The sequence below is a fragment of the Daphnia carinata genome, chromosome 9, assembly GCF_022539665.2.
Source record: "Daphnia carinata strain CSIRO-1 chromosome 9, CSIRO_AGI_Dcar_HiC_V3, whole genome shotgun sequence".
NCBI classification, from domain to species: domain Eukaryota; kingdom Metazoa; phylum Arthropoda; class Branchiopoda; order Diplostraca; family Daphniidae; genus Daphnia; species Daphnia carinata.
In genome coordinates, this window is record NC_081339.1 from 7,281,022 (window position 1) to 7,304,902 (window position 23,881).

The window sequence follows — 23,881 nt, forward strand, 5'->3', positions numbered from 1 at the left end:
TTTTTAATAAGAAAAAAGAGAGACGCCGAGCAAAGAGATTATCGCAGTTAAATTCAAGTTGACAGTTTTTTTTTTCTTCTTGGTATTTCCTCTTTCAAAAATGAATGTCTCTTCCATTTGAAATCCCAAGTCCAACTGATCTTTTTCTTTTATTCAGATGATTTCCTTGTCCTATAGACTCCCCACGTAAATCATTACCTTCCCCTAAAAAAAAAAAAAAAAAAAGGACAAGTCAGAAAAAGGGGACATTATGAAGTAAAGGAAGTAAGAAGAGAGTGGGGAGGGTTATAATTTCAAAAGAGAAACGTCCCTGCGTGGGGGGGGGGTTAAAAATTCTCCGAAAAGCGTTTCGAGCAACAACCACTACCTAGAAAACAAACATCAGTTACGTGGATATGTATATAAATAGCTTTTTTTTTTCCTGACTATCATGTCTGGACCGTTGATTATAAAGAAAAGGAAGTTATTCTGGAAAAACGAACTCCACCATGGGGGCATATGTCGAACGACGAGCGATTTGTCATTTCCTTTAACTGTCAGGCCGTTCAAGTTCGTTGCCTTCAGTGGAAAAGATAAATTAGTTTTTTTTTTTTCCGAAAATCTTCTTTTTCACAAGAAAAATAAAGATACTTGAAAAATGAACGCTGAAAGATAAATGACGTCATCTTTTTCCTGGTAAAAAAAAAAAAAAAAAAAAACTACATGAACGTCAAATTAAATAGTACACGTTGTGTGTAGCGCACAGATGAAACCGTTGGCTTTGAAACGTGTTGCAAGAGAGAAACACATTTCAATTTCGCCGAACGAAATCACGTACAAAGAAAATCATTTCGCCTTTCAAAATGATGATTGGTACATTCATCGATTCACTAGTTTGAGTTTTCTCTTTGTTTTCTTGTTTTTTTTTTATTTTCAGGAGACAGAGACGACAGGAACCAAAAAAAAAAAAAAATGGGGGGAGAGAAAGGAATGAAATTGATCACGAAAAAATTATTATTACCTTTTTTTTTTTAAGTTTTTGTGCTAAATATCTCTCTTGCTTATTAACTATCTGAATAAACAAAAACTAATGAAAGCAAAAAAAAAAAAAAAGATACCAAAGAAATAAAAAAAAAAAAATCCGATTGCGGGGCTTTAAAGTTTAAAGAGCCAAGCCAAAGATTTTGAGAGCGAATGGGAAATCAAAATGAAGGACAAAATTCAAACCACGCGCCAAATGATGGACATTCCCCCCACATCTTCAATGTCGCATCAGCTTGTTCGTTATCGAGGCCAAAAAAAAAATTAATGAAAAAAATAAGTAAAATGGAGGCTTTTCATTAATTAGCACAAAAGTGTAAACAAACAAAAAAGGAATTTAAAAAAAAATATTGGAATAAACAATCATCGCATCTCGTATGCAAATGGGGGGAAAGACACGAAGATGAAGGGCGGTTTCAAATAAAAAAAAAATAAAATAATTGAAAATACATTTTGGCAGCTGGAAACACACTCTGATCTTATCATCTAATAAGTCAACTGGATTTGTTTTGTTTGTTTGTTTTCGTTCAATTTCGCATTCTCAATATTTATTATCGTTTTTCTTTTTTAATTGCATGTTTTTTTTGCTTTTTTTTTTGTTTTTTTTTTCGATGTTGCTAAATCATTAAACAACAAAAAGTGTTTTTATTACTTCCTTCTTTTTTTTTTTCTCCTTTTTTCTTTTCGCTATTTCCGGATCAGCAAAAAATGGAGGGAAATCAAAGAATTTAATGTAAGGCCACACCGTGCGTTGTTTTTCTAAGTTGAACCTGCTTTCGTTACGCATCATTTTCTTATCGTGTGTTAATTCCAAGAAAGATTAAAAAAAAAAACAAAAAAAATGTTCAACCCCTCCCCAAAAAAATAATAATAATTGTTTTCGTCTAAATGGAGGATGCACGAGAAAAATAAACCACCCGTTAACATTTTAGAATTAGTTCAATCTTTTTTTTTTTTCTTTCTTTTTTCTTTTTTTCGTCATTCTTTTTTTTTAATCGTTTTTTTTTTTTCTTTTGGTTTTGGAATATAATTCAAGATGGAGAGGGGGGGGGGAATCGTATATAAGCAGAGGGGGATTATATCATAAAGGGATGGCCGGATTCCGGATTTTTCTCTCTTTTTTTTTTAAGGACTTCACGGTCGAATATGACGGAAGCAGGCGGAAGAGGAAGAGTAGGCAGAACATAGAAAAAAAAAAAATTTTTTTTTTATAAAATAAAAAATTGTTATCCTTTTTTTTTTTTTTTATTGCTTGGTGCCATCTTCTCCGTCAGTTTCCAGCGTGGATTCCGCATCGCCAATCATATACGACTCGTTAGTAGTAATCCCTTCCTGTAAATTCCCAGCCAATCAAGAAAAAATGGCCGTCAATAAATGTTTGCATTTTTCCCTCACTGAAAATGAAAAAAGGAAAAAAAAAAAAAAAAAAAAAGGGATGATGATGTTATTACCTGAACAGAACCGCGTTTGGTGGTACGGATAGTGGTAACCAGGACGCTGGACGAGGAGGCGACGCTGGGACCGCGTCGCATTTTGCTCTTGAGCGTCGTCAATTCGCGCGAGATGCTCTCCTGCGACTCGAGGGCGTCCTCAAAGTCGCGCTGGGCTTTGCGACGTTGAGCTTTCTCGCGACTCACCTCCTCTTCAGCTTCGTCCAGTTGGCGTTTGAGAGCCTGTCAAACGAGCGAGCAAACGATTGTAAATGGAACGCAACCCCAGAACACGACAATGGCGCAATGTTTCCACGTAAAATCAATTAGCGTCGATACCTTGACACGGCTCGTGGATTTCTCGACTTGCTCCTTGTACTGGTCAGCGTGTCGGCGTTCGTCCTCTAATTGGAGCAGCAGCTCTTTCAGGCGTTTCTCTAACTTGCGGTTGTTCTTCGATTGCAGCATTCTTTCCCTAAAAAAAACAAAACAAACAAAAAACAACAAAAGATCAAATCGAAAAATGATTAAATGCATTTCCGAGAAAAATGGAATGAAAATGAAACAAAAACAAACTTGGCTTCGTTCTCCAGTTGCTCTTCCAGGTTGGCCACTTTAGCCTCAAGGGCCGTGATCGTGGCCTTGGTCCGGGTCCTGGTCGACGTCTCCAATTCAGTCAACTTGGATTTGAGCTCCTTGTTCTGCTTCTCGAGCAGAGCGCGCTGATTCTCGATCTTGTGCGAGACGGAACGCTCCGATGTCAGCTCGGTCGTCAACTGCTCGAAGCTCAATTGAGCCTTGCGGTTGCGGTCCAGCAAGACTTCGCCGTTCGATTGCTCCTCCTCCAGCTCCTCCTCCAGCGATTGGATGCGGGCCTCCAGACGGCGCTTCTCGTCCGCCATCAGCGTTCCGCGGCTGTTGATCGTCGCCAATTCCTCCTGGAGCTCGTCGCGGTCGCCCTCGGCCGAGCGGCGGGCCCGTTCGGCCGCCGCCAGTTCCTCGTGCAACTGCATCAGCTCGGCCTCGAGCGATTTGATCTTCTTCTCACCCTCCTTGAGCTGGGCCACCAGCTCGTCGCGTCCGGCTCTGGCTTCCTCGGCGTCGCGCTGGAACTCCTTCACCTGCACTTGGAGCTTCTTGAGCTGTTTGAGAGCGTCTTCCTTGAGCTTGTTGGCCATCTCCAGATGGGCCTCCATGTCGCGCATGTCGCCCTCCAACTTCTTGCGGGCGGCCACAGAGGCGGCCCGCTGCTTCCGCTCGTCTTCCAGCTCGGCTTCCAGGTCGCGCAGTTGCTTGACAAGAGCTCGGCGCTTCTCCTCGCTCTGCTCCTCGCGGGCTTGAAGGTCGCGCTCAAATTGGGCTTTAAGGGCTTGCATGTTGACCTCGAGACGGAGTTTGGCATCTTCAGTCAACTGGAGCTCATCTTCCAGCTCCTCAATCTGCGTCTTTTGCTCGGCCAATTGAGACTCGAGAGCCCGTTTGGCGCGCTCCAGCTCGTGGACGTTCTTGTCGGCCGTTCCCTGCGTGTTGGCCAAATCGTCCAGCTCGCCCTGCAACTGGCGACGGATTCTCTCCAACTCGTCGATCTTGCCCAAGGCTTCTTCCAGTTCGCGATTCAGCGACAAGACCTATAGAAGGTACACACGTTTGCGAGGGATTCCAAGAAAAAACGATTACGTTATCAAATGGAAATAAAACAAAACTTGAATTCGTGGAACTGAACAAAACAAATGATTTTCTTCACCTTGGTCTCTTTCTCACGAGCTTCGCGTTCGGCATTGTCACGCTCGATGGCGTAACGTTCCGAAATGGTTTTCTCTTCCATGAGCACCTTATCAAAGTTGCGTTGTTTCTTCTCCAAGTCCAGCACCTTGGTCCGCTGCGATTCGAGCTCAACGGTCGTGTCTTCCAATTCAGCCTTTTTTTTTTTTAAATGAAAAGAATGACGTCATTTAATGTTAGTTTTTCATGAATCATCAAAAAATAAATAAAAAGTTTCAATATTTACTCCGAGCTTCTTGCGAGACTTGTCCAATTTGTCCAGGTTAGCCTGCAACTCTTCAATGTGCCTCTGGAGGGCGTCAATGTCCTTGATGGATTTCTTTTTGAGCTCGTCGAGTTGGATAGCGGCTTCACCTTCCTCTTCGGCCTTCTTCCTCACCTCAATCAATTGAATGTTGAGGCTGGTAATCTGCTTCTCCAGTTGACGTTTGGCTTCCTCCTCGTCTTCCAGTTGGTTCAGCAGCGATTCGCGCTCCGAATCGGCCTGGCGCAGTCTCGAACTGAGGGCTAGTTTCTGGCGGGTCTCCTCTTCCAAAAGAGTCGTCACTTCCGTCAACTGTTGCTCGATCGTCGTCTGAGACTTGAGGGCAATCGTCAATTTCGATTCGGCTTCAACCAACTGGACGGTGATCGTCTCGATCTCGTTCTGCAGACGGATGAGGCGCTCAGAGCCTTCGCCGCGACCGCGTTCAGCCTCGGCCAGACGGGCCTGAAGTTCGGAGAATTGCGACTCGAGCTGCTTGCGACGACGCTCGCCGTCCGTCTTGCTGGCCGTCAGGGTCTTGATTTCGTTGGCCATATCGGCGTTCTCAGCTTCCAGAGTGGCTTTGGCCTTCTCCAGGGCCATTTTGCTCTTCTTGACAACGTCCAGCTGTTCGTGGATCTTGGCCGTCTCCTCGCTGTGCTTGTGGCGCATCTCCTGGGCTTGCAGCTCGTGGGCCGCAGTGTCGTCTTCCAGGGCTTTCTTGAGAGCCGCCAATTCCTGTTCGCGCTTGGTCCTCAATTCTTGCTGGGCGGCCGTCGTGTCCAGGGAATCGAGGAGCTCGTTCTTCAGAGCTTCCAGCTCTTCATTGAGGTCGCGTTTCTGCTTCTCGGCTTTGGCGCGGGCAACTTTCTCGGCTTCCAAATCCTCCCCCAATTCAGTCAGCTGGGCTTCCAGCTCTCGGAGGGCTTTCTGGGCCACGGCCCGGTTGGCCGCCTCTTCGTCCACCTTCATCATGGCGTGCGTGAGTTCCTCCTCGCGTCGAGAGAGCTGGATCTGCATCTCCTCGATATAGGTCTTCTTCTCCGTCAGCTGGTCGCGGATGTCCGTCAGTTCAGTGTCCAGCTTGCGCTTGGAGCGCTCAAACTCTTGACGGGCTTGCTGCTCCTTGATGAGGCGCTCCTCCAAGTCACCGATGGTGGCTTCGTGCTTGGCCTTCAGTTTGCCCAAATGCTTGGCCTTTTCTTCTTCCTCGGCCAGCGCCTGGGAAATGTCGGCCGTCCGCTCCTCGAACAGCTTCTTCTCCTTCATGAATTTCTGCTGGAAATCTTCGGCCACGGCCAAATCCTCCTCCAGTTTCTTCTGGCGAGCTTCGACGTGCACCTTCTCCAGCTGGAGCTTCTGGCGGGCAGCTTCCTCCTCTTCCAGCTGCTCTTCGAGATCCTGGACAGTCATCTGGATCTTCTTCTTCTCTTCGTTGAGCTTGTGGCAGCGCTCTTCTTCCTCCTCGATACGGGCTTCCATATCGTGGAGGATGTCCTCCAGCTCTTGCTTCCGGGCGGCCAGACGGGCGCGCATCTCCTCGGCTTCGGCGCACAATTCCGTTTCGGCCTGGAGCTGTTCGGCCAAAATGTTCTTCTCTTCGATGATCTGCTGGTATTTGCGCTCCATGTCCTGGGCGGCCTTGACCTGGCCGTCCAGCTTGTCGCGGACCTGTCGCAGCTCATCCTCCTTCTGCGTCAACTTCTCTTCCTGCTTCGTCACCTGCAGAAGAGGCTTCACCTTGGTGTAGAGGCGCCACCACTGCCAGTTGCGCAGTTTCAGGTAAGCGGCGCAATTGCGCTGGATAATGCGGATGGCGTTCAACTGCTGGACGCGCTTCTGGAACATGCGGCGGGCCAGGCTGCCGCGGCAGTAAGCCTGGAAATTGACAATCAGATCGGTAATCTTGAAATCGCGCTCCTCCTCCAAATGGGCCAAGACTCCGGCGCGGAAGAAAATCTTCGACTGGCCGATACGGTACAAATTGGGGTCCAGCTCCAGAGAGAGGATCATCTTCTCGCAGGCCTTTTTGCCGTCCATGAAACCCTTGGGGATGACGTTGGGAGTCAGGAGCTCGTAGCGCTGACGGAATTCTTGGAATGGGATGCGGTTGGGGAAACCCTGGCGACAGATGCGGATGCCTTCCAAGACACCGTTGCAGCGGAGCTGGTCGAGGACCAGAGGCGCCTCAATCTTGCCGGCCCTCTTCTCGTGATTGGGAATGATACAGCGGACGAAATTGGGGTTCGTGTTGCGCAACGTGGCCATCAGCTTCGTCAGCTGCTCCTTGTAGAGCTGAGAGACGGTGCGGAACATGCCCTTGCGGGTGCGCGAGCCGAAAGTCGTGTCCGTCATGGCCTGCTGGGCCATACCGACAATCTCGGCATCTTTCCAGATCTGGACGATAAACGGATCTTGCGATGCCTGCAGCAGCTGGACAATGTTCTCGTTCAACGGGTCCATGTTCTTCATAAGCCAGAGGGCGGCGGAGTAGTCCACTTTGCCGGCGTAGTGGATAACGGCGAAATCGGCAACGCCGCGGAAGTCCGTCTTCATAAATTTCGGGTGTCCAGCGTGCGAGTTGAGCAGCTTCTCGACGAACGACTTGTCCGTGGCTTTGGGGAACCAACACTCCTCGTCCAGCAGGGCCATGATGCCCATAGGCTTCTCGATGAGGTCGATGGTCGGTTGAAGATCCAAACCGAAATCGATAAATTTCCACTCGATGCCTTCGCGTTGGTATTCCTCCTGTTCCAGGATGAACATGGTGTGGTTGAAGAGCTGCTGGAGCTTCTCGTTCGTGTAGTTGATGCAGAGCTGCTCGAACGAGTTGAGCTCAAAGATTTCGAAACCGGCCATATCGAGGATGCCGATGAATGAAGCGCCCTGGCGTTTGGTCCTGTCCAGGGAGCGGTTGATGCGGGTGACCAACCAGCGGAACATGCGCTCGTAGCAAGCCTTGGAAATAGCCTCGACGGAAAATTCCACCTGCTCTTTGGTCTGCGCCTTTGTGACGAAATCACGGCCGACTTTGATGCGAGGCTTGAGGAAAGCCTTCGTCATTTCAGTGACGTTCATGCCCAGCAAATGGGCGATTTTCTGGGCGACAGTGTTGTCGGGCAGAGTGGCCTGATCGGAATTGCGCTCCTGCTTGAATTTCATGTTGCCGAAGAGAAGGGTGGCCGATACAATGCGGAAAATCGGCGACAGGTCCTCGGGGTTAAGACCCATGATGAACATCGACTTGCAAGTCTGCTGGAATTCGGCGACATCGTCGACGCCTGCAACTGGAAGATTACCAGTAGACAAGAAAGAGTAGGTTTTCGGGTCCTCCAAGATGTATTCCTCTGTGGCAGCCAAACAAACAATTTTCAATTAGTTCAAAACGAAATATTGAATGCATTTATTTAAAAAAATTATGTTTTATACTTCGCTGATCGGGAGTGGCGCCGGCCAACAGCTGGTAGAAAATGTGGAAGGCACGTTCGTCTTTGGCCTGACGAATGGAACGCGATTTCTCCAAGAGGTACGTCTCGATATTGGCACCAGCGATGTAGCCCGAAGCGTCAAAGTTGATCCGGATAAACTTGCCCTAAATAAGGACAAAATGCAATTTCAACTTTTCAATTGAAATGTAAACACACGTCTGACTAAAAAAAACTTACGAAGCGAGATGAATTATCGTTCTTGACAGTTTTGGCGTTACCAAATGCCTCAAGGATCGGATTGGCTTGCAATAGTTGTTGTTCCAGTTCGCCCTGTTTACACGAGACAGAAAACAAAACAAAAACGAAAATCCATCAATCCATTTGGGTAATTGCCTTCGAACGAAGAAAAGCTAAAATAATAATTTTAAAAAAACTAAATTTTGGAAAAAAGAACAATATGCCCATTCAACTGCCACCTCGTCAAAAACACAAACATTATGAAAAGAAAAAAAAAAAAAAAAAGCTTCCATTCATTTTGTTTTCCCGTTTTAAATGGAAATTAATGAATTTAAAGCATGAAAAAAAGTTCCGAGCAGTTTGTGAATGAGCACAGAGTAAATAAAAAATAAAGAGCATTTTTTTTTTTTTTTTGGCGTGAGGAAGGCAGAAAAAAAAGGAAGGAAGCTAAGTAATAAATGTGCGTGTCAAAACAAAAACAAGAAACGCCACGAAAAGTATTGAACTTTAAAAAGGAAAAATCAACAATAAATTTGAAAGAATAAAAAGAGTATCGAGAAAGGCCACTTACGATATTAAACGCTTCCTGGATATAGTTTTTTTTTTTATGGGCAAAAAAAAAAATATATATATGTAAATATAATTCAGGCGTGAAGGTGTGTGATTTGGCGTGAAAGAGGACAGAGAAAAAGGTAAAAACAAAAAAAAAACAAAAAAAAAACGAGATTAGATGATACCAAAAAACATGTAAATAAAATAAATAAAAGAGGATCGTCCCCGCCCCATAATGTACATAATCCGACCGCTCCATGCAACAGATGTAGAGAACAGATATTACAATGTATATATTACATAAAAAAAAAAAAAAAAAAAAAAAAAAAAGAAAATATTTTTAGAAAATAAAGATCGAAAGGTTTGCGGCTGTTTTTTTTTTTCTTCTCCTTAAAGCAAATAGAAAGATCAATCTTTATGCGGAAAACAAACAACATCTTCTTGAAAACCACTTGAATAAAATATTTTCTTCTAAAACAACTTAACATAAACATATCCAAACAGAATTGAAAGCTTCGTACGAGTTCTTTTAGACTCCCTCCCACCTTCCCTCATTCAAACATTGCCTTTTTAGAGTTTTTTTTTTTTTTTTTTTTTTTGCATAATTCATTGATGTGCCTATATCTATGTAAATTTAGTTGTTTTGTTTGTTTTTTTTTCAGGGCAAAGACTTTAACCGACAAATACAACGAAACAAAAAGAAAGTGCAAAAAATGACTGCTCTATAAGGACAGCTATATTGTTACACATTCTAGAATCGTATGGTAATCGTTTTTGCATTATTCATGAGCTTGTCGATCTGGCAATATAGACGAATTTAATTACAATAATTTCAAAATTATTATTTTTTTTTTTCTTTTGCCTTTCTAAGTTGAAGAGGTTGAACTTCTACGTTTCACGCAAATCGATTTCACGTCATAAAAAATCTTTCTCTCTTGTTCTAAATCTGTCTGTCAAAATTACATCCATCACTCACGCAGTAGAAACATTGACTGATTTCTCAATCTGCCCGAGTGATTATTTCGACATTTTATCCATGTTAATTTTTTTTTTTTTTTTTTTTCATGTCTTTGTCTTCCCCACAACCCGCGTTCCCTAAACGTGAATCATCGTTTGGCAAAGGCTATACAACTCTCCCCCCTTTTGAAAATGTTCTGGCTTAATTCCACAAATCTTATGAATATTTAACAGCAACAAAAAATTCGTTTCAATATTACCGTGATGTCCTTGTGAGCGACAGTTGTGGTCTTGGGTTTAGACGCGGCCACGTACGCCAAATACTGGATCACTTTTTTCGTGTTCTCCGTTTTTCCAGCTCCAGATTCACCCGTGCACAAGATGGACTGGTCCTCACGATCTGTGCGTGCAGCGCCACGTCAAAAAAAAAAAATAATAATAAATGAATGCATGAATAACCGAACAATTTTTTGAGGGGCTTTGTGACGTGGCACGTCTGACACCATTTGTTCCAAAACATGAAAAATCGAACCAGTTTTTAATTTCCCGTCTCTGATTTCCAGGACTATAATCATAAGGATATTGATTTAAAATGCCAATCTTTCTTTTTTAAATGCATACCATTTAAATTATGTTCATTTTTTTCCCCCTTTCTTCTATCCGGTCCGTTGGAATAGACGAGAGAGAGAGAGAGTTCCCAACATAATCGCCCACGGCTATGAATTTTTTCTACCTTTAAAAAAAAAAAACTAAACGCGGGAGAGTTGAGCAGTTTGTGATCACAAGAAGAGGAACGAAGCTATTGGCCTCGACCAAGGACGTCCCGACCCGTTTGCCTTAAAAGGACAAGCACGACGGCGACGACGATCGACTGCGAGGCCATGCCACAGATTTTCGCTGTTCCACACAACAAAAAAAAAAAAAAAAAATAAAATGTAATGCGCGGCGCAGCCAAACGTTGCGCTTTGTCGACATCGTTCAATTGGCAAAGAAAAGTATAGTTGCCGAATATCAAGATAACGCTCACGAAATCCCGCACGCACATTTTCAAAAAAAAAAAATAAGGAGATTGCTATCAAAAATCAGATTTTGTGTGTGTTGTTGTTGTGGCCATTTTTTTTTTTTTTTTTTAGTAACGAAAGCGATTGGGCAAAGTCATTGGCAGACGGGAGGTCCGAACAGCAACAACAACAACGAAAAGGCGTCTATAATAGTTTTGACAGTTTAAAATGACCTCGACGACCTTTTATTTACGACTGTACCCGTAAACAGGCGGGGGCATAACATCAGCTGGGCACCAACAAAAGAGATGATCCGAGGCGGATTGAGAGAGTCACGGACAATGGTGTCAGTCTTTATAAGGGCGCCGATTGCATACCAAAAAAAAAAAAAAAAAAAAAATGTTGATGGTCGATTAAGTGTGTAAATAATTCGGGATAAAAAGAGAGAGGCAACCAAAAAAAAAAAAAAAAAACCCCATAAAAAAAAAAAAAATACGCCAAAAAAAAAGGGGGTCGCGGCCGGTCGTGACTGAAACCTTCACGAACCATCTCTCTCTCTCTCTCTCTGCTTGCTTTCTCCTTAAGCCGTTACGTGTGTTCTACGCGATTAATCCGTCTGGTTTTCGGCTTCTAAAGGTAAAAATAAAAAAGAATTTCGGCCCAAGCTGGTAAGAAAACAGACGAAACAAAGGGTTAAATGATAAGGAAACAGCCATTGACACGATCCGCTGATTGCGTCACATCGAACCCTATCGGTCAGAGACATCCGATAGCCCATCCGGATGGAAATCGAGGTCTATACGGCCGGAAAACGAACCAGATGGTCCTCCGAAAAATTTACACGCACCGTCAGGTAGGGGAAAATTCTCTCGTTTCGACAAGGTAACAACCACATCGAAAGAAGAAGAGATAAAAGCGAATAATCAAAGCTGAGCGCGTGCGCCATCAACAAACCGGCCCCGAAAATCGTTGGATTAAAAAACAATTTTACGAAGAAGGAAAAAAAAAAAAAAAAAGAGACAGGGATTTGTCCTTGTCATTTTTTTGTTTCTTTTCCAATGAAAAAAAAAAAAATTTTTTAAAACAAAAAAAAAAAAAAAAACGAGTTTTGTTAGATTTTTTTTTGGAAAAGAAAATCGGTGGCTAGTAGAATCATCATCAGCGTCATTCCAACACGATCTCCGGCTGAGAGAGAAAGTTTGTTCAGATCAAACACACGCGCAAAAATGCAATGAATCAAACGAGCTACTTAAAAACATTCCAAAAACAAGTGACGGCCGATTGTCCTTAAATGGATATTTTTCACGCAAAAAAAAAAAAAAAAAAAAAAAAGGAAATCTAGACGAGAGAATAAAAATTGCTGGAAACACGGTGCAACGTTCAAACCGGATGTTGAACAGCTTTGCATTTAACGACATCCGACAGAGAAGGGTGTGTGACACACCTGTAAAATGCCTTTCCTCACAGGCCACCCACAACGTACACATGACACACAGTGTAAACGTTTGGCTACTAAGTACATGTTGACGTCATCCATTTCATCCTATTTAGCAGTGATTTTTTTTTTAATAAAAAAAAAGTCTGCAAACGCCTACACGCAGAGTCCATAATAGCCCGCATTTGTTCATTGCCCTCGTCGTTGCTATGGAAACGTTGATACGTAAAAAAAAAAAGTTATTTCGGGAAAGTGATGAAACCGCCACCTGAGCCACCATGTGATTCTACCTCCTCGCCACCCTCCCCCCCCCCGATTGTGTTTGAATTTTCAATCTACCGCAATGAAAGCCATAGAACGGAAATTCCCTACTCTCAGATAACGCGTTGCGAAACATCCCTTTTGATTCTCATCGCAACGCTCTTTCATTTTTGAATTTCGGATAAAACGGGAATCGACCTCGATTTCCTATTCAAGTTCCTTCTCCCTCCCCCCATTGCACTTGTATGCTGACAAATGCCATGACGATGGAAGAAAGAAAAAAAAGGATTGAAATAGAAGTGCTTTTCGTCGCCGCGCAACAGCGTTCCCTCCTCCTATAGATTCTAATTGACGTCATACTCGACGGTGTCCAGATGTCTAGCGGCCAGATTCCCGCTATACTTAACATACTTGCCGCATAAGAAAAGAAATATATATATATAAAAAAAAAGAAATTCGAAATAAATCTCAAATCATTTTTCTGTTTAAGTGTGTGCCATGCATCCTCCTCGTCATATTTCACGCTCGAGAGGGCCTCCCCGCACTAAAAAACTGTAGGAGCGTCTGCTGGCTTTAATGTCATTGAAGAAATCGTATTGCATGGAAATCAAAACGAAATGTTTTCTTTTATTAAAGATAACCTTTTTTTTTTTTTTCTTTCAAAAGAAAATCATTTCCATGTAAAGAAAAATAAAATTACAAATTGACCTCGAGAGATGACATAAGGGCGGAGATGTGGGAGAATACGCGATGATTCATGGCTCCCAAAAGAAGAAGTAAACCCAACAATCGAAAAAAAAAAAAAAAACGAATCTCAAAATGTAAAAACGCAATCGCTACAAACTTGGCAACCGATTTTGGTCTATCTACACAAATTTGTTTTGACCCCTTGTAGTTTTTTTTAACAATGACTAAGACCGTTTTTTTTTTTTCAGTGTATAATGGGGAGTTCAACCGATCGCTTCTATTAAATGGACGAACGCACAAACGAAAAAGAGGAACCGGCTGTTCCACCCAAAAACTCGGATATTATAGAGACCCAACCATTTTTTTTTTTTTTTAAAGTAACACAAACATCTCGTGACCAAATTTGGATGTGTTGCAATGTCGTTCCACCCCGTTGATATCCTCCTAAACGGACACAAAACTGCTGACCGCAATAAGACATTCTTCTTTTGGACTTGGATGTTGTTCTTCTAGCAAAGCAAAAAAAATCATTCGACTCCCACGCCCCTTTTTTGCGGCCAAGAAAATCTGACAAGTGTCTCCTTCGTGATTCATCCCCGAATTGTCTTTTCGAAACTCTTCGTCTTCCCACACCCAAAAAAGGATTTCAGATTTTTTTCGTCGCCAGAAACGGACAAACTGCTGGTACTAAAAACGGGGGGGACACAACAACGAAAAAGGCCTTTCTTATTTCCCCCCTATTTTATTTCGCATGAAATCAATACCTGAAAAAAAAAAAGCAACCTAAAAAAAACATAATGGCTGCAAATTAATACTGCCACTATATTCACCTAACGTCTCGTCTGAAACGAACCGTTAAAAGAAATGCATGACCAACAAAAGCGCTTACAACGGGTCGCTGTACACCTCCTAACAGGACACAAAAATTATTATTATTATTATTATTATTGTGTATACGTTTAAGGAGAGAGCCAAGCATTCCCAAACGCACAAATCTATCAAATGCCTACTCTCTCCACTGCTGCTCGTCGACGTCTTTTACGAAAAAAAAAAAATAAGAGCCAAAGAAGAAGAAGAAGAAGAAGAAAAGAAATAAAGTCTATAAAATGGCAATTGACTCGTATAGTCTATATAAGGACCGGCTGGCTCCTTCGGAATGGAAGTTTCTACGGACCAGCGGCTTGTCACCATATATGGCCGGGTTTTACGTTACCCCAAAAAGAGCAGCCTTGGCTTTTCTACTTCTTTCTCTGCCAACAACACAGCGTTCTTTTTTTTTTCTCTCTCTTATTCAGGACGCACGAAAGAAATACGAAAAAGACGCATACCTTGCAGCATGGACCTGTAGGCCGAATCGGTGATGGCAAAGACGTGCGGAGGCACTTCGTGTCGCTTCTTGCCCTTGTACAAATCAATGATCTTCTCCGTGTAGATCGGCAGTCTCTTGTAGGGGTTGACTACCACGCAAAACAATCCGGAATATGTCTGCAATCATCATTATCCCAGCAAAAAAAAAAAAACAAATCGTTTGTTAGTTACGCATGATACAAACAACTTACAGTAAAAAAAAAAAACATAACATTTCTAAAGAGAATTGATAACACTTTTACAAGCAAAAGCACTTACTACCCTTTTGAAATGATTCGTTTTCTATAATACCAAGAAAGAAAAAGAAAATGATGTTCCGCGATGAAAGGCATCTCTCATCATTCGACCCTATAAAACTCGGTCGTGAGAGATTCTCTTCTCTGCACCCGAGGCAATTCCCGCAACTCGAAACGCTCTCATTTGTACACACACACATTCCAGCTCTATCTTTATTAACCTTCTTTCTCTTTTCTCGCCCAGTTCACTCGATTGTTTCTTTTTTTTTTTTTTTCTCCAGTTTCTGTTCTTTCTTCGTGCGTTAAGAAGAAGCAACTCCCCACTTCAAATCCACCCCCAAGAGTCGCACAGTGTGTGTGAGAGAATGAAAGAAATATACTGGAGGTCTTTGATGCGTTGTATATGTAATTGCCAGGTTCAAGTACTCCATTTTCTTTTGTACACGACGATTGAGGTTGTTGCTGTTTACTTGTTTTTCTTCTAGGGCAAAAAGAGAGAGTGAGTGAAAGAAGCACAGCTCTTCTGAAGCGTTGGAATAAGATTTTTTTTTTCTTTCTGAAGAGAAAGAAAAGAAGTCAGGACACGGCGAACGGTTCTCTAAAGAAGAAGTGAATAAAAAGGAAGAGAAAGTCCCAGACAGAAAAAAAGAGAGAGAAGGGAGTCCTTTGCGGCTTTTGGTCAGGTTGCGTTAGCGTCGGCCCTTATTTGGTGAGATATTTCTCCGTCGTTTCCCTTATATACATATACCAGGTCCTGAGCCGCCAGAAAGGGCCTCCACCTCACCTCCTCTCCCCCCCCTTTACACGACCATAAACGCTCGTGCGTTCAAAACTGGGACCAAACGGAGACCCCACGAGACCTCTCTCTCTACGACGTGTAGTGCAAAACGGGAAAAAAAACTTGTAGTCCCAGTTTTTTTGTTTAAAACCCTATCATTATACAGTGTATGTATGTCGGGAAAAAAAAGAAATGTTGAAAAATTATTGAGACACAAAGTCGGATCAAAGAGGGGAAAAAAAAGCTGACTGAATCAAGAACAAAGATCAGGACCACCCAACCCAACGTGAATATATGTGACGACTTTAAAAAACGATTTCTCTACAGATAGGTATGAAGCATGATTTCTGACTGAGAGTACAAAACTATCCGTGATCGGTTGTCAACGATTTTTTTTTCCCCTTCCTTTTGTTTGTTACTTTCCGCGCCAGAATTTCTATTCTCTTTTGGCCGAATGTCCTTCGGCATATCTCTATCCCTCGTTATCGTTCGTGAGTCACATGCAAGTTTTTTCTCTTGTTTTTCCTCTGTCCCTTGAAGCAGGGTGTGTCGGAAGGGAGCTTGACGTTTAGTCAAAAGGAAATACACAAAAAATGGGGAATTCGACTGGATATGTGCCTGTGCATTACTTTTGGAAGTTGAAAAACAGGTTGCCACTGACGGAATCTCGGAAGCTATTAGCTCGGCGTCAGGAGGGAGTAAAAAAAAAAGGTGATGACAAGAGATGGGGTGTGGCACTAGAGCTAGTGATGGCTTAGTTAGAATTTCACCGTAAAAAGTGCTGGTGGTAAGTAAGTGTGCTCACGTAGATAAGTCCAGAGTAATATCTCTCTTTGATGTTGTGGAGGACTGATGCCTCGTTGAGGCAGGTCAGCTCAGCCATGTCTTCCACCTTGTCAAACTTGGGCGGGTTCATCTTCTGCAAGTCGTCTTTGGGAACGTGGCAGCGTTTGCCAGTCTCCATGATTTCAACTTCCACTTCATCTCCCCTCTCTCCCTTGATGGAGGCAGAGACGAATCCAAAGTTTTCGTGTGGAATCCAAACCAGCCTCTTCTGGGTCCATTCCGCCTGGGTTGTTGGGTCATTGAAGGCATTCCGGTCCACCACCAGGTATTTAAAGTCGGGATCGTTGCGATCCAGGCGGGAGTCGGCGTCCGCCATTTTGTGTTGGGGGTCGAATGAGGAAAGAAATAAGGAAATAAAAGAAGAGGAGAGGGATTTCGAAAGGAGAGACCCGTCAGCAGTCCCACACGCGCAGCCTCCTCACCACAATGGAATGCCGGGTACTGTTCGAAACAGAGAGAGAAAAAGTGAAAAGCGTGAGACAAAGTCAGTACAACAACTCTCGAATGCAACAGTTTCGTGAGTCAATGTAAAGATTCTTTTTAAATTTCGGTTAGCAACTCACTTCTGTCGCGTTTACACTCGGACAGAGCTGTCAAACTGCAAAATTCTTAGGGGGGAGGGGGATTCACTCTCCAACTTTGGTGTGGGGGGGGGGGGGATAAGGCACTCGATTTTTTCTTTTCCTATTTGACGAGTACAGAGTATCCCCAAGTAAGAGAATACCCACACCCCAAGCTCTCAAGTTCTCCTATGGTGTGTGTACGGCGCGCCGTTGTCAAACTCTTGAACTGCTCCAAACGGAATCGCTCGCCACTCTGCCTGGCACCAGTGCGCCCGAGACTTTTCAAACGCTACTCTAGCGCCAGAGTTGGTAACTACTTTCGCCTCGCGGGCAGTTTGACGTAGACTCACGTCTTCCCCTCCTCCGACAATCAAGACAGACAGCAAAATCTCGTTTTTTTATCGATACCATTCCTTTTTTTTGGTGGGGATCGCCTTTTAGAGAGAAAAGAAATAAAAAAGAAAATAAATTAAAGTTAGACGATGACACCAAATGATGAATGTTCTGGAATGTGAACAATTGGATCGATGAGATGTCGTTGTCCAAAAGGAACTTCTCACCTCAATCTCAACCCGATACTTGTACCGGTTACGACAGGCAGCATTACACATCCTCTTTTTCGCCATCTCACATATTGCGTTACAGTAAGACCGACGCATTATCATTCTCTTTTGCTTTTTCCTTTTTTGATTCAGTTTTTTTTTCTTTTTGTTTTTCGGTGTCGTGAAATATCTCATGTCTTGGTTACGACCGCAATCGCGAATACACTAAAGTTTCCGGTGTCTCAGACACACGTGATTCTGAGAGCAGCAGTATGCGGCGTTGACAAGCGTGCATCAAATCAATCAGCTAAAGTTTATACAAAAATCATGTTTTTATTTGGCTCGCTTCAAATGAATGTTTTGGTTTCAATAAAAATTTTTTTTTTTTTTTCTCTCAATTAATGACGAAATTTTTAAATAGATACGGAGATAACGAACAGTTTATTATATTTATGATGCATGGTTGGTGGGAGGTTGTACCGGCGGGAGGAAGGGAAACAAGATCTTTTCATGTGTGGGTAGGCCAGATAGATAAGGTATCATAAAAGTGTAAAATAAAATGGGGGAAAGATAAAAGTGTATATGTACACATTAACTTTTTTTTTATACGATAATAAGTTTTCACAAACTAATTGATGAACCCCCTTCCCAACCAAAAAAAAAAAACATTTGCATAAAAAAGAAAATGTCTCGGGATTGGAGATCACGATCTGTGTCGTGCTTCGCGTGTTATTCTACTTTACTTTTTCTTTTTTTTGCAAACCCAAGAAAACAGTTCCGTATCCGCCAAAAAATACGAAACAGAAAAGAAAAAAAAAAACGGTAACAATACAAATCAAGAAATGCATTTTTTTCCCATTCTTTAACATCTAGTCCCTCATTAGCTTTTAGTGTTATTTCCTATTCTAAACAAGAAAGGAAAGAAAATGGGGTTAAATAATTCATTCATTACAAGGTTGTGAATAACACAAAAGAAAAATGAAGAATTTAACGACTGTAAAATTTAAAAGATAAAGTGGGGGGGGGGGGGGGGATTCTTATAATTGTTTTTTTTTTTCCCGTGTCATAAGGCATGGACTGTGTTAACCAAACGAGCAGACCGTGTACAGATTATCTTTTTCTTCTCTTTCTTTCATCTGAATTTTCTTTTTTTATCATTTTCATACTTTGTATCCGAGGCACTCAATAAACTGCAGTCACAAAGATACGGGTTACTTGTGATAACTGCCAACACGTACAGTAATATTTAAAAAAAAAAAATGTTTTTTTTTCTTTTTCTTTTTCCTCCAAATATGTAAAGACGAGAAAGAGAAGACGGACGTAAAATATACGAGGAAAGACACTATGTAGAGATAGAAATGAAGAAGACGGGTGGCAAAATAAACTACTTTGGTAGGTGGGGTTTCAGGGACAGGGTGTTTTTTTTTTACCTTTACCACACGGCTTGTACACGTATAAATTAAAAAAGATGGTAAAAGATTAGGCTCTTCAAACCCCCAAAAAAAAAAGGAAAAACGGAGGAAAAAAAAAAGAAATCAACGACAAACAAGACAGCGGTTAACATATAATATTCGCTGGTTGAATCCATTGTGAAGACAAGTGGGGACCAAAAGAAAAAAATAAACAAGGTGTGTAAATTATAAAGCAAAAATCAAAATAAACTAAAGTGGAGAGGATGTGTGAAAAAAAAATCATTACAGGATGCTTGAGAGGAGCGTTCTCTCTTTTTAATTCAATTTTGGATTTCGAAGAAAAACAAATGAATCAAATGAAAAAAAAAAAAATTCAATCGAAATCAAATAGAAATAAAGATTAAATTTTTAGCTGTTTGTTTTTATCTCTTGATGTTTTGTCCATTTGATGTGTATGATCAAAGTATTGTTTTTTGAATTTCCTGCCGTATCATTCCTTTTTTTTTCCCCATCTAAATCCTCTTTTTTTTTGTAATCCATTATCTTAGTGATGTTCTATTGTATAGGTTTTGTTATTTTCAGGCGAGGAATGGGTTGAAGGTGGGCGACGTAACGCCCGAACCAGACTGCATCATGGGAGGTGAAGGGCCCCATACACCGGCAGCGGGCGCTGGTTGGAGCACGCCGGTCATGGGCTGCAATTGTTGGAGCTGTTGCGGCGCATTCATCGCCACTTGTTGTTGTTGCGGAGCGCCCAAAACGCCAAAATTCTGCTGGTGACGCAGCTCGTTGATGCTAGGTCGCGGGGCGGGTTGCTGTTGGAACGGATTCGGTTGGCCGGCGACTCCTAGAGCAAATGGGTTAGCGGCAGGAGCCACGACGGGCTTAGTCGGCACCTGAAATGTCGTAAACAACAAAAATTAATTCAAAAAAAAAAAAGAAAGAAAAGAAATAGAAGACAAAAATAGAAACGAGAAAAGAGAAATAAAACCAAATGAAACGCAACAAGAATCAGAGATGAAAGACAAAAAAGGGGCATAATTACGTGATAAGACTTTACCAAGTTTTCCAGGTTTACTAAATTGGAATTAGGACCAAGGAAGCTTTCAGGCGATTTTTTGGGTTTAGCTCCGCCCGACGAGTTATCGCCGGCCGTCAGGGCGCTTTCCATTCCGGTCAAATCGAATGGAGAACCAGCTCCGTTGGAGCGGCCCATCGGCGAGGCCGCTTGAGCGCGGTTGGTCAACAGGTCAAAGTCGTCCACTTCGGCGGCAGCTCCGGCGGGTGACCATGGGTCGTTGGCCGAAGCGGCCGTACGGACGGGCGGTTGCGGGCTCCACGGATCTTCTATTGCAATTTCCACCCGGCGAAATAAAATAGAAATAAATGAGATAGAAAAAAACGGGACGCACGTTAAGAGCGCTATCAACGTCAAATTTCGCTACAATTTACGATATTACCTCCTGTTGGTTTCGACGGCGTTGGTGCCCACGGATCGTTCACCATCTGGCCCAAATTAGCGCTAGTGGCTGCTGCTGGCGCTGCTGGCCTGGCAGCCTGCGCAACTGGACTACCCCATGCATCAACCTGCTTTTTATTTCATTAATGAGTTAGCAACGTAAGGAAGAGAATTGAAAGAATTCTTTTTTTTTTTTTTTACAGATAAATCTAGTTCAAATGCTTTGATAGAAACTCCGTGTGTTGCAACAAGAAAGATGGCCAAATCAGGACAAACCAAAGGGAGAAAGAGAAAAGCTCATTTTGAGTTCGTGAAACAACAAGCAAATAACAAATATTTTGTTTTTGAAAAATAAATGGGGACCTGGGAAGGAGAAGCAGCTGCTACGGGCATGCCCCAGGCATCCGTCGTTGCCGTCGCTCCGACAGTTGCCGCCCCTCCTGCTGGCGTCAGGAAATCCGATTTCACCTACACATACATAGCCGGACAATGTGTAGTGCATACAAACATTTTTTTTTTTTGCCTTCCTTTCTTTCATCAATTTTTTTCTTCCCTCCCTAAAGCGTCACAAAAAGCTCCACAAACATAACGAAAAAGAAATAAACAAATAGAGAAAAGCTAAATCAATAGAAGAGAGGATGGATAGGTCGGCTTTTAAAGTGAAAGAAATTTGAAAGCAAAAGGAAACACAAGCGCTCTATTTCCATGATGTAGTCAAATGGCCACGCACGCACATTTCTCGTTAGGTTTTCTCCACGCTGGGTGGTAAATACAAGCGATCACATTTCCCAATGACCGGACCTAAACTACAAGCTTTTTTGTACGCCACCGCCCACCTACAACAATTCCAACACTACGAAAAAAAAACAAAAAAAAACACGTAGCTAAACCAAATTGATTCTAATGATTGTAATCATTGGTTACACATGGTTAGTCATACCATTGAATTAGCATGCCAGTAGTCGTGAAGATCCAAACTCTTTCGGGAGACGGACATGCCATGCAGTCGTGCACAAGAAGAAAGAAAAGCATTTAAAGACGTGCAGTTGAATCCCATTTATACAAACACCCCAGGTGAAAACGCTTTAAAAGAAATAATAATAAAAGAAATCCGAAGTCGTAACCTTTTTTGGCACACATCGACATCCGGTCAGTCAATGTCCAAAAAGAAAAAAAAAAGAACGTGGACAGAAAAGGACTGAGATGTTGGTCGTAAGGATCACCTGGAAAAGGATTGAAGCTCAGAGAGGGGACAAGCGAAATGAACCTTTTCCCAAAATGGCGTGCAGTTTCCAAAAAACAAAGCAAAGTTTTTCTTTCCGAAAAGACAGATGACTAACCTTGGGCCTTGGTGGCATGACGGGAACCGGGGGTTCGGATGGATGGGCTGGAGTACCCCAGGGATCGACCCATCCGGCCGCAGCATCGTTGACACTGACGTCCAACAAATCAAGCAGGTGACTTTGCTGCTGTTGCTGCGCTCCTGGCTGCAATGGACGGCTCCTGTGGAGCACAAACAAAAAGATAAAAACCAATTAATGAAACGTTATTTATTTTATTGTGGTAATTTCAGTCAGGCTGAAATAGACCACGAAACGAATGGAAGAAAATGGCAATACCCAACACCAGCTTCTTGGCTCTGCGAGATGGCCAAGGCCAGGCGGACATCGTCGGAGCGTCTTTTTTCTTCCTCCTTTTCAGCCTCCTCTCGCGACATGGCCAAAGCCAATTGCAATTGCAATTCTTCTTCGCCGGCCGTCTGAGGACGGGCCAGGTCCAAATCCGTTGGGGCCACAGCCGGCCTTGCTCTTGAAGCTAATCCGGTTGGATCCGATCCGAAACTTTCCGAAGGCGATCCCATAAACTGAAACACATTAAAAGATGAAATATAAATACACCGAAATTGGGTTGTTAAGAGTCATTGAGAAATGGAAATCAAACAATGTGAAAAGAACACGTTAACACTAAAGGAATGGAACAAACATGTGAAAAAGGGATACACAAAATCCACGTGCTTCAATGGGGTTACAATCTCATGCTGCAGAGAAATATAACAAACACCGACGAATGAGGCGAGCCATGACCCACTTACATCCCATCGCATCGTAGGACTTGAGGGCGACATCAGCTCCTGGAGACGGTACACACATATCCCCAATTTAAAGCACGCACGCATACAAAATCATTAATTCACGCCGCGAAATTGGAGATTAAAAAAAAACGGATTGGGTAACGAGGAGAAAACTAATTTTTAAAAAAATATATATCCATTGGAAATATCTTACATTTGAATCGGAACCGGTGCCGAAACCGGTGGTCTGCTGAGCAAAGCGTTCGCGAGCTTTTAGGGCCTTGATCCGTTCGTTCTTTAAACGTTCATCGTCTTTAAGTAGGGCTTCCAGCGCCTTGGACTTTTCTCGCACATGAATTCCTTGGTCTTTGCCCTCCTCATAGTATTGAAAATCCTGCAGGAAAAAGAAAATTAATAAAGGGGAAATGCATTAGCCCGCACGGGTATAGTTGTAGGTAAAAAATCCTACTCACCCTTAGTGTGTGAATTGCAAAGATGTTTTCTTTGCACTGCTGCGCCACTTTTTCGTTGCCCGTTTTGACTAAATAGTCTAAAAGCACCAGGGCTTTATAGACGTGACGGTAGTTTTTGCCGTGATCGTTTAATCTTTTCCAGATCATCTGCATGATCTCAGAGAAGGCCACGACATTGTAGGTCAAGTCCGAGATTTCGGACATTAGTGAACTTGGAGGACCCCATGGATCGTTGCTGGTTGCTTCTCGCACCTTGACCTGAAAAAAACGACCATTCGGTTTTATGTTACATGGTGACAAATGCCAAAGTAAACATGAATGTCCTTTTACCTGTGCATCAGTGTAATTGTGAGCAATATTTTTGATGTTCCTTCGAATCCCTGACACGTTCATTGGTGTAGTTGTGTTGGCTGTTCACTTCCTGGGTAAAAAGAAGTACTGAGTCAGACACTGTTATTATAGCACTTGATGGTTTTCCTACAACAAACAGGATTACAATGCCTGCTGACGGGTCAAGGTTAGGTAATTTTCTGATAATACTAAAGGTTGGCAAATGCAAACTTAACGTCAAAAAACAATACCATATAGTTTTAGAGAACTTCTGAAAGCCATTCTTTCAGAACAATTAGAAATGTTTCAATGAGTGGAACAACCGCTAAAGAGTCAATGAACTTGTCAAGCTTCAACACTTTTGTAACCAAAGTAATATCCCAAAGCCAATCAATGGAAATTTCCATTTGCAGCCTTTATCTCAAGGACAGGTGACTTAAAAAATAATTCTTATCAGAACTGGCGGATACGCCGCATATGGACACATAACTTCTAGAAAAATGTACTATATGTCTACATACTCGGGACGTCATCGCAAAACCGATTCGATCATGTTTAAGCAGCCTTTATAAACAAGCATTTATTCACCATGACAACAAAACCTTATTCTACTTACCAAATTATAAAAGATTATCGGCTGGGCGACGCAAACTAAAAAATATGATATTTCAATAAGTAAATAGAAAACTGACACAAGACTCTACACCCCTCTGGCACTCACTGAATGACAAAAAAACCTATACCTATAGCTATCAAAAGCTGTTGCCAG

The 23,881-nt window shown here is 42.6% G+C and overlaps 2 protein-coding genes across 2 annotated transcripts; both read right to left on the reverse strand.

Annotated features, from left to right (window-relative positions):
• Positions 1 to 1,298: 1,298 nt before the first annotated feature.
• Positions 1,299 to 16,594, reverse strand: LOC130700725 (myosin heavy chain, non-muscle-like). Its single transcript, XM_057522714.2, has 12 exons — positions 16,222 to 16,594; positions 14,363 to 14,519; positions 9,911 to 10,050; positions 8,713 to 8,727; positions 8,142 to 8,234; positions 7,906 to 8,068; positions 4,459 to 7,823; positions 4,195 to 4,368; positions 3,027 to 4,078; positions 2,790 to 2,925; positions 2,472 to 2,693; positions 1,299 to 2,352 (listed from the first exon to the last, which is right to left on the reverse strand). The coding sequence occupies exons 1-12, from the start codon at positions 16,576 to 16,578 to the stop codon at positions 2,266 to 2,268; spliced, it is 5,961 nt and encodes a 1,986-aa protein (XP_057378697.1). The 5' UTR covers positions 16,579 to 16,594; the 3' UTR covers positions 1,299 to 2,265.
• Positions 16,595 to 17,790: 1,196 nt separating this feature from the next.
• On the reverse strand, positions 17,791 to 23,864 carry LOC130700711 (epsin-2-like). Its single transcript, XM_057522698.2, has 11 exons — positions 23,729 to 23,864; positions 23,113 to 23,203; positions 22,783 to 23,040; positions 22,524 to 22,703; positions 21,858 to 22,102; positions 21,579 to 21,741; positions 21,179 to 21,217; positions 20,602 to 20,706; positions 20,240 to 20,366; positions 19,825 to 20,126; positions 17,791 to 19,675 (listed from the first exon to the last, which is right to left on the reverse strand). Exons 2-11 carry the CDS (start codon positions 23,173 to 23,175, stop codon positions 19,358 to 19,360), a joined length of 1,800 nt encoding a protein of 599 aa, XP_057378681.1. The 5' UTR covers positions 23,176 to 23,203; positions 23,729 to 23,864; the 3' UTR covers positions 17,791 to 19,357.
• Between the last annotated feature and the right edge of the window lie 17 nt (positions 23,865 to 23,881).